Source organism: Lupinus angustifolius, unplaced genomic scaffold (genome assembly GCF_001865875.1).
Source record: "Lupinus angustifolius cultivar Tanjil unplaced genomic scaffold, LupAngTanjil_v1.0 Scaffold_150_25, whole genome shotgun sequence".
Taxonomy (NCBI): Eukaryota; Viridiplantae; Streptophyta; class Magnoliopsida; order Fabales; family Fabaceae; genus Lupinus; species Lupinus angustifolius.
Genome location: NW_017725911.1, coordinates 10,703 through 21,193, shown reverse-complemented (window position 1 = coordinate 21,193; position 10,491 = coordinate 10,703). Strand labels below are relative to the sequence as shown.

Here is a 10,491-nt window from a genome sequence, read left to right as displayed (position 1 = left end):
TCTTATAATTCTAACTCGTAAAATTCGCGGTGTTATAGCCGAGATATGCACTTAGAACAGATGGATGTGAAGACTGCCTTTCTGCATGGTGAACTAGAGGAGAAAATTTACATGACACAACCAAATAGGTTTAGTGCAGCTGGACAGAGTCACTTGGTTTGCAAGTTGAAGAAGTCTCTATATGAGTTGAAGCAGTCTCCCAGACAGTGATACAAGCAGTTTGATACTTATATGTTGAAGCTTGGTTAGAAGCATTGCGAGTATGATTGTTGTTTTTATGTCAAAAGCCTTGATGATGGTTCTTTTATTTTTCTGCTACTTTATGTTGATGATATGTTGATTGATGCTAATCATTTGAGTGATATCAATGAGCTGAAAGTCATGCTAGATAAGGAGTTTGACATGAAAGATTTAGGGGCTGTTAGGAAAATTCTTGGGATGGAGATTCACATGGATAAGGGAGCTAGAAAACTATGGCTCTCCCAACAAAGCTATATTCAAAAGATCTTAGAGAGATTTGATATGAGCAATGCTAAAGTAGTGAGCACTCTGTTGGTAACTCACTTCAAGCTTTCCCTAGATTAGTGTCCAAAGATAGATGAAGAGAAAAAATACATGTCAAATGTTCCATATGTCAGTGCAGTGGGTTGCTTAATGTATGCTATGATTTGTACTAGACCGGACTTGGCACAAGCAGTGTCGAAACCAGAGAAACAACATTGAAAAGCAGTCAAATGGATTTTCAGATATTTGAAGAGGACTACAAGTCTCAGTATCATGTTTGGCAGCCAACAGAGTAAGCCTTCAATTATTGGTTATGTTGATTCGGACTATGTAGGAGACTTGGATGATAGAAGGTCCACAACAGTATTTGTCTTCACCCTTGTAGGTGGACCAATTATGTGGAGATCATAAGTTCAGTCTGTTGTTGCTATGTCCACAACTGAAGCAAAATACATGGCAGCTGGTGAAGCTTCTAAGGAAGCGCTATGACTTATGGGGCTGGTAAATGAGTTAGGCATTGAGCAAGGTGGAGTTCCGCTGCATTGTGACAGTCAGAGTGCTATCTTCTTGGCAAAGAACCATGTGTATCATGCTAGGACCAAACATATTGATGTGAATTTTCACAAGATCAGAGAGTTGGTAGCTTGTGGGAAGATACTATTGCAGAAGGTTCACACTTTAGAAAATGCAGCTGATATGCTAACCAAACCGATTACCATGGACAAGTTCAGGTATTGCCTGAGCTTGCTGAACATTCACTGATGCTGGACTATGGAGCGTCCCCAACCCAATGGCGGAAGATGGAGATTGATGAAATTCGTCAAGATGGAGATTGTTGTGCAATGGCTCATATCTCTAGATGACAACAATACAAGTTTTGAGCTTGGGATGAGTTAAATGGATTGGGGTAGAGGGCTATATATATTTATGTTATGTAAACCTAATGTAACAAGGAGAAGAATAGTCAAACACTAATCTTTATTCTTTAAAAATATATAGTGGTAGCCGCTCAACGCTCTCAGAAATGAAGGCACAATTGGCCAAACCTCGTTAACAAATCTCTTGTGTTATTCTCTTGTCTCTATACTCTTTACTATTTGATTGTTCGCTTGTTCCCAATAAAAGCGTTGTTAAAAGTCTTCATATATTTAACAACACTTCTTCAATGAGCCGTGTTAAATGATTGTTTTAGTGAACGAGAATCTTTTCAAATTCAAAAACAAAACTTCACACAATAATACACATATAACTCAGTTTATTATTTCTCTTACTTTTCTTCTTCTCCATAAGTTACATTTTCTCTCTCTCTTTTGTTTTTAGTTTATCTCTTTACGTAAATTATCGATTTTTGGTTTTTCTTTTCAAACATAAGGTAAATCGTTATCTTATTTTAGCTCATTTATTTTTCTATTCACTAATAGTATGATCTTTATTTGGTTGAAGTTATGCAGCTATGATGTTCTAGGTTTTTGGCTATGGCTCACTAGTTTACAATACATGGTTTTAGTACAATGGTAAACTTTATTTCTTAATTGTTGCTAATTTTGTATTTTTTTCCATAACTTTTGCAATTTATTTAGAGATGCAATTTTTATTTGTATTTGCAACTTGCATTGATCATTGAGGAACAAAAGAACACTTTGTAAGGACTGGCACATTGGAGGAGAAAAAATAAACAATTTTCGTCAGATCTCATTACTCATATGTTATTTTTTAAAATTGGAATATGTTAGGGTTGAATATAGCTTAAGTCGTTGGTGATTTAATAAATCTATTGTAAATGTAGTAGAGTTAGACATGTTTGTTATGTGTTTGATAGAATGTCTGGGAGAAATATTTTCTTATTTAGAAAGTAGACATTTAACAGTATCTGCTTCAGTGAGCGATGTTAAATGTCTACTTTCTACAACGCTTCCAAAAACACGGTTAAATATAACCTTATGTACTATCGTGCTCACGTAAAAAGTGTCCAAAAAACGCTATTAAATAACAATTTTAAGCACTATTTGTAGGAATGTTTCTCTAAAGTGACATTGATTCATATCATGCTCCAATTTGATTTCCAAAGTTGTAATTGTCTCCTTTAGGATGAAAGTAGTTGAAGTGAGTGTTTATGAAATTAGAGCACTACATAGAGTCTTTTAAGCACTATTTGTAGTAATGTTTCTCTAAAGTGACATTGATTCATATCATGCTCCAATCTGATTTCCAAAGTTGTAACTAGTCTCCTTTAGGATGAAAGTAGTTGAAGTGAGTGTTTATGAAATTAGAGCACTACATAGAGTCTTTTAGTGGAATTCTTGTTGTAAGCTGAAAGTAGCTGAGTGCCTAAATACAAGGATTGAAAAATCTATATATTGAATCTTGTTGAGGTTGCTTTATCATTCTTAAACAAAAAATTAATTGAGTAATAATATTGAAAATGGCTTTTAGAGGAGTGGGTTGCTTTTAATATATCTAGAAAGTCTAAAATAACTTGCAAACGGTTGAAGAAAGATTATTGAGATTCTTGGAGTTCATATCTTAATGTAATTATTAGGTGCAGTGTGCCCTGATTAATGTTTGCACTTGTCACGATTTTTATTTGCATGTTGTTGATATTCCATTAAAAATGTAGATCCATTAAATACTTAACTATTTAAAGATTATACATTTTTTAGGGAAAGATGATGCATGGATAAATACTAAATACTTATAATAGTTTGATCTAGAAGACGCCTTTAATATCAAATAAAGGAATTATTAAATGAAGAACTTTGTTATATTCTCCAAATATTTGTAAACATTCTTTTAATACTATATATAAAATTGAAAGTATTGAATGGGAAAATGAATGCACCAATTTTTATAATATAAAATGAAATAGGAAGATCTATAAAGATATATATTTAATAAAAAACAAATACGTTACCTTGAAAATACAAAAGATATTGAAAACTTTCACTATAAAAAAATTAAAATAATTCTTTAAGAATGAATTAGGAAGGCTTATAATTATTCATTATATATAATATAATGAGTGAAAAAGGTGCTGATAAAAAGGGGATGGAGAATGATGATTTCCCTAATTTACTTTGGCATGATAATTTAAAAGTTTTTTATATTAATATATCATCTACTATTTTTATTTAATGATCATTGGTTTCTTATAAATATAAATAATGCAATGTTATATTGGTTATATATAAATGTTATTTAAAATTTTAAACTATATATACAGATAAAATATAGTGTAATCATCATAATTGATTAATTTCTAATTCCTTATTTTGTGTTTAATATTTTTAATTTCTAAAAAATCATAAAATCTTAACAACCATTAACATAATTATTATCCATCTCACTTTAAATTGGACATATAATAAATATAAATTATAATATAAAATACATTATCCAAAACATATTATAATTCTCTAAAATAAAATATATAAATATTTAATATTGTAAAATTAGAAATTCTCTCTGCACAGATATTAAAATTATATATATTTTTTAAGAGTGTTGTGGCTCACCTACTACGTACTCGATGGAGGCACATTAGCAACTGAAAATATATTCTCACTCTGTCATGATTGCGACATTCCATGAGTTTGGAAAACTATATGTAAATAGACCCGCATTGAAAAGCAAACAATCCATGTAGTAGTTTTAGAATGTCTACATTTTTATATGACTTTCTTTAATATTTTAAAAATAATCAAATACAACATAAGTATTTGATTTGTGGAGGAAAACTTCTTTTAGATGACTAAAATATGAACAACTTATACATAAAATTAAGTAAATACAAACTTACATAAAAATAATTAAATAGATAGAGTATTGTAGTTTGATTAAATATAAGAAAAAATCTTATCATAACTTCATAACTGCTTTTATATTAATTAGAGTTTAATGAATATACAATAACATGATTTTTACAAAGTTTAATGCCTCCTCCTTTTTACACGTAAAATGCATTCGGGACTATTTTATGAATAAAAATAAATTATAATTATTATAAAGAGATAAAAATATATATCCAAGAATAAAAATTATATATATCAACAATATAAAAAATATTTAATGCACATCAATCACGATAATTAGTGTCTTACACTAATGTTTGTTGATCACGATATAAGATCTCATACTTAAATATTATGATTTTGAAATGAATCTGAGTTAAAAAATATTATTCAATATTAGAACATTAGTGAAAGAACATAGAAAGAAAAATAATAGTAATAGTTAAAAAATAGTTTGTTTTTTCTTAGAATGAATAGAGTGATGAATGGAGGTAGAGAAAGAGGATTGAAAGGAAAGGATAAAGACTATGACAACCAAGTTGAATCCGAATACAACGGATGCTCTTGTTCTTTTTGGTGTTCCATTTTGGAACCCCTTTTCTATTTTCTTTATGTCTTTATCTTCTTTTTCTTTCTTTCCTTTCTTATTCATTTCATTCTATTCCCTTCTCATCATATTGATAGAAAGAAACATAGCAACTACAGAGGATTCCTAGTTCCTTTTAAGGAACGACGGTTCCTCCTTTATGCTCCAATTTCCCCTACTTTTTCATGTCCCTACCTTCTTAAGGTCCTTCTTCTTTTCTCTTATGTATTCTTTCATTAGAATGAGTATAATAACCTTTCACTTTTATTTATCTTATTCATATACAATATTGTAGTTTCTTCTTCTATTATATATTTTATCGTTAAACTCCTTCATGCATGTGTTTTATAGGACCACATGCATTCCATATTCAATGTTTCCAACCATTTTTTCTTATATCTGCTTTTATTTTCACGTGACATGAGTATTCTGCAATCTGCATGTTTTATCTTACCCATTAAAGATTGTACTATGTGTTAATGTATGTTTTTGTACATATGATATTAATCAAAGCCAACGTTATCATTTATACATTTACTCTTGTATTTGATATTTTTTGTTGATAATTTATGTTGGATCTAATTGTTCATGTTACCCCTTCTTCTAGTTACAAATTTCTTTGCAAATTTGTTACACTTTTTTTACCCCTCAAGCATTAATTGATGGAATAGGTAAATTTTTATTTGATTATTGCTTTCTTCAGGTTTTCTTTAAAGGTGGTGTGGAGGCACAGCTATGTAGCCTCTATGGCCTGGATGTAATATTTCATTGTAGCTGTGTATCAATTATCTATTGGTTCAGTTGGAGAATTTTGGGGTGTTGATTTTTAGAGTTTAAGGTATGTGCTGCTACTCAATTTTATTTTATTCATTATCAACTTTCAGAACAATATTCATTATTTGGAAGAGTGAATCTCATTAAATTGATTTTGTTCATGTGATATTTTCAATAAACATAATTTATGAGAGAAATCATTATGTTGTGGGTGGATCCATGTAATCAATCTCACCTTGTGGGATGAAGGTTTGATTGTTATTGTTGTAGTAGTATAATACAACCAACGTAAGGTTGTTGCTTAGTGACCATGAGGTCACGAGTTCAATCTTGTAAATAGCTTCTCCGCTTGGAGGATACGATTGCATACATCTAACATTCCCAGACTCCATTAAGTGGGAGCCTTATGTACTACGCAGCCCCTTTTTTATCTTGTTGTATTGCAATTTTGCTCCCACAAATTGGAATCAGGGGGGGTGGTTAGGCAAAACTGAATTATTCATGTATAATTTGCTTTGCAGCTTTGATTTATTCTTCTGTATTTCCCATTCTTGATGTAAATTTGATTGTTTGTATGGCTGCAAGGTTCTTTTTGTCTCAAGGAGGTTATAAACACACTGTGATCACCATATATCAAAAAACACAATGTTGGCTGGACTAGTGAAAAAGATAGCTTTTAGCACAATGGGAAGCTGTACCTCAAAACCCAATGGGAAGAAGAGCAGTGGCCATAAAAGAAAAAATAAGAAATCTAGCAAACGTCGAGGAAATATTAACGCTGCCACCTCGCTTCCTGATGTGCCCTTGAAAAGGCTTAGCAATGCTGGAAGCCGCGTAGGAGACTTCCCTTTCGGCGACTATGTTAATTTGGACTTTGAAAGGCCTTCTTCAGCAACCTGCAGGAGATCTGAGGTTTCAAACATGAAATTTCATCTTACTCAACTTCAATATCATAGCCATACTCAAATTGATGCAAATGGTATCTTTTATATCCCTCTCCTTGTTAGAATGCAAGTATATTAGGATATTTATGTTAATGTTATCTAACTAGTGAGTAAATTATCATGCATTAGTTTTTATCCTACGGTTACATATTATCTCATTAGTTTTGTCCTTGGTGGTGCTTTTTTTTATGGTTCTTATGGTTGGATTTCCTATGGTTGACATAGCTAAGTTTTATAAACATGCTAAGGAGTTTTATATATTTTCAGGAAAATTTCAAGATGAAGCATGGTTTGACTCAGTTAGCATTATAGAATCTGATTCAGATGATGACTTCAGTAGTGTGCATGGAGGTGATGCATTTATGTCTTGATACGATTTCAGAATTGGTGTTGTTTTTTCTTCTTCTTATCTTTGAGTAATTTATCTGTTACTTCCTTTATGGCTTCAGATTGTTTTCCTTTCACTGGTAATGCTTTGGGAAGTGTCTCAAATACTCAGTTACTCCAGTATGAAAGTGCATCTTGCATTGTAGATTCAGGGTGTAAATATGAGGAGTTTTATGAAAGCTACCTCAAAATTGATGGAGGTAACCACAAAAGTGGGGACAAAACTCAAGAAAGCAGTTCAAAGCAATCAACAGTTTATATGCTTTCTGTAAAAAGGCAATCTGTTGATGTAAATGAGAAGAGTGAATTATGTAAGTACATAATCTGTGAAATTTTCTTGTTTAGTGTTTCTTTTATAGGATTTTATGTCTTAAAGATTTTCGTTGTAACTAATTTATGCCTTAAGATTTGGAGCCTTTCCTTATCCAACATTGAGAGTGTAATCTGCACTCAGTGCACCGGTCCATAATATTTAGCCTGCTGCACTATCTTGTTACCTTTTTTTCTTCTCTTTATTCTGAGTTTGTTTTCTATATTATTCGAAGTTGTTAAAACAGTAACTTTAAACATTATGACAGGTGCATCTGAGAGATTCGTTTTTCGACCTAGAGCCGGGCTTCAAATTCCAGTTTCAACTATAGAGAAGCCATTTCCTGGATCATGGTCTGCAGTTTCGCCTTCAGTGTTCAAGCTCCGTGGTGAAAGTTTTTTCAGGCAAGTTATAAAATTGTACCTGTCACTCATTTGTTATTTTATGCACATATATATCCATTAGTTAGTCTATGGATTTTATTTTTGTTCTCTATGAATTAATTATAGTATATTACATTATGCAAATAATTTATGCAGAGATAAGCAAAAGTGTCCTGCTCCAGAATATTGCCCTTATGTACCAATAGGTGTTGATTTCTTTGTCTGTTCAAAGAAGATAGATCACATTGCTCAGCATGTTGAACTTCCTTTTGTCAAAGAACATGAGAAATTACCTTCCCTTCTCATTGTTAATATTCAGGTTTGTTCTTTATCTTGATTATAGTATTAAACTATATATATATTCTCCTTTTAGACTAACAACCTTTTCATTTCCCTTGTTATGAGGTTTATGACTGTTGTTTTATATCAGAACAACATAAAAGAATGCTTACATAATTTAATTGTGCTCCTTTTTCACCAGTTGCCAACATATGCTGCTAGCATGTTCCTTGGTGATGCTGATGGAGAAGGCATGAGCCTTGTACTTTATTTTAAATTGTCCGAGAATTTCGACCAAGAGGTCTCACCACAGTTTCAAGAGAGCATCATGGTATTTCCCCTCATCAATAGTAACTTCATTCAACTTTCATATAGCTATGATGTCTTTCCTTTTAGAAGACATTGTTGGTAATCCAGTCTCTATGATGAGTAGTTAAGGCATTCCATGTTTTTGTAAGGGGAAATCCTGTTAGCAGAATAAGGTTTTCCTCTTAGCATAATAGTAGATTTTGTTTCCAATAATTGATTACCCTTGTGTATTATCTAGTTGCAAATGTGTTAGTACTTGTTAGATACATTTTTTAAATAGGTTCCAAAAAGTGTTGCCTTCTTTAAGTTCCAATATCATTCTCAAGTTCCACTCTTCCAAAAAACATTTTCCATTTGATCTTGCAGCAGTTTTCTTGCTTCTATTTTTTCGGCTGAATTAAAGTATTGGTTTACAGAGATTAGTAGATGATGAGATGGAAAAGGTGAAAGGGTATACAAAGGAAAGCTTGGTTCCCTTTAGGGAAAGACTAAAAATTTTGGTTGGAGTAGTTAATCCAGAGGATCTTCATCTGAACTCAGCAGAGAGGAAGCTTGTACAAAACTACAATGGTAAACCAGTACTTTCGCGCCCTCAACACAAGTTCTATAAGGTATATACACATCTATTTCTTGCCTTAAAATATGTATCTACTTCATAGTTGAAGGAATTTATGAAAATATTAATCTGTACTCTTTAGCATGTTCATCGCATCGACATTGAGCTCATAATGGTGTTAATATTTCAGATACAAGTTTGGTTATTCTTATGAAATGTTTTCATATAATAGAACAAAACCTTAGGATCCTTCCATCTACCTTTAATGGTTTCATTTAACACCCTTAACAGGGTTGCTGATAAACTTTTGTAATCATAATGGAAAATCTCAAATTAGCAACAGACACACACATGATACAAATTACATTATGCATTTTTCTTAGAAAACAAAGATCTTACTGAAGTATAATTTATCTTAACCATTCTTTTAGCATACTTTACGAGCAGAATGATGCTTCTGCTCCATATATATCTAACAATCTATTTATGAATTTGAATTGTAGGGAGCTAACTACTTTGAGATAGATTTGGATATACATCGCTTTAGCTATATATCAAGAAAAGGACTTGATTCACTCCGAGACCGCATAAAGCATGGAATACTTAATGTTGGCTTAACTATTCAGGTATTTTACTTTATATGTAGTATTTTTTGACTTTCGATTTTGTGAATGAAATCTTATGCACTTATTACCCATTACTAAACATTGAATCATCAATCAAGTAGTACTCTGCAAGTAAAATCTTTTAGCAGTTTTGCATAACAGGCCTAGTGTTATTTCCAGATTCAGCTTATTGATTCTTGTCATAATTTATGCTTCCACATTTTGATACCCCTTTTATGTTTTATAGGCACAAAAGCCAGAGGAACTTCCAGAACAAGTCTTGTGCTGCTTAAGATTGAATAGAATTGATTTTGTTAACCATGGCCAAATTCCTACCATTGTGACTCTTGATAATAATGGACCCGTGGAGGTAGCAGTTGATCAATGGGGGGAAAGGAAAGAAAAGATTGAGTGATATTTTGTTAGAATTGGGTGCCAAATTTATTTAATTAACTATGAAAAAATGAAGAAAAGAAGCAAATTTGAAGAAATTTGAGGTTTCTCTATATGCAAGTATTTATTATTAATATGTTAATATGTGATGATGGTATTCAAGTCATATGTGATGGTAGAATGAATGATTTATGCTTAAGGATAGATAAATCTCAATACCAAGTAAAGCACATAATTATATGAAATATGAATGTAATAATTTTGTAGGCAGAAACTTTATTTGCAAGATTATAATCAAAGAACATATCCAAGTGTGGTCATCAAGAATAAGAAGCTAATGAATGAAGTTCTTTCTTCACTTTGACATGAGTTTAATAGGCACATCAGCCATGGACATATGTGTATAGAACATGGAAGATCAACATATTGTGGGAAAAACAAGATCATCTCCATTACTGGAGATATCTTAAGAATCCAGTAAAGAGAAGAAATAAAGAAATTGAGAGAGCCAAAAGGAAGAAGACATCTAACTTTTTGTTATTGATTATGAACTAATTCTGCACAATGGCAAAGTGCAGAATATATATTAGTAGTTAACAAGATACAACCAATTAAGTAAAGGTAAAAAAATAAAATACAAATCACAAACCCAACTACCATGACAACCATGACA

General features: G+C 31.7%; 1 protein-coding gene across 4 annotated transcripts; it reads left to right on the top strand.

Annotated features, from left to right (window-relative positions):
* The first annotated feature begins 4,824 nt into the window (after nt 1–4,824).
* On the top strand, nt 4,825–9,933 carry LOC109340225. Of its 4 annotated transcripts, XM_019577848.1 has the most exons (11): nt 4,825–5,082; nt 5,582–5,716; nt 6,238–6,631; nt 6,864–6,947; nt 7,046–7,294; nt 7,529–7,697; nt 7,833–7,995; nt 8,158–8,286; nt 8,681–8,875; nt 9,324–9,446; nt 9,673–9,933. In XM_019577848.1, exons 3-11 carry the CDS (start codon nt 6,298–6,300, stop codon nt 9,838–9,840), a joined length of 1,614 nt encoding a protein of 537 aa, XP_019433393.1. In that variant the 5' UTR covers nt 4,825–5,082; nt 5,582–5,716; nt 6,238–6,297; the 3' UTR covers nt 9,841–9,933. The 4 variants fall into 4 exon arrangements, with proteins under 4 accessions (XP_019433393.1, XP_019433395.1, XP_019433392.1 ...); XM_019577850.1 differs by lacking the exon at nt 4,825–5,082 and having other exon boundaries at nt 5,431–5,716; nt 7,130–7,294; XM_019577847.1 differs by lacking the exon at nt 4,825–5,082 and having other exon boundaries at nt 5,432–5,716.
* The last annotated feature ends 558 nt before the right edge of the window (nt 9,934–10,491 follow it).

Coding starts and splice junctions, on each gene's coding strand:
- LOC109340225 (XM_019577848.1), top strand. CDS start 6,298: ATGTTGGCTGGACTAGTGAAAAAGATAGCTTTTAGCACAATGGGAAGC. Junction 6,948..7,045: donor CTTCAGTAGTGTGCATGGAG/GTGATGCATTTA, acceptor TTATGGCTTCAG/ATTGTTTTCCTTTCACTGGT. Junction 8,876..9,323: donor CTCAACACAAGTTCTATAAG/GTATATACACAT, acceptor TTTGAATTGTAG/GGAGCTAACTACTTTGAGAT.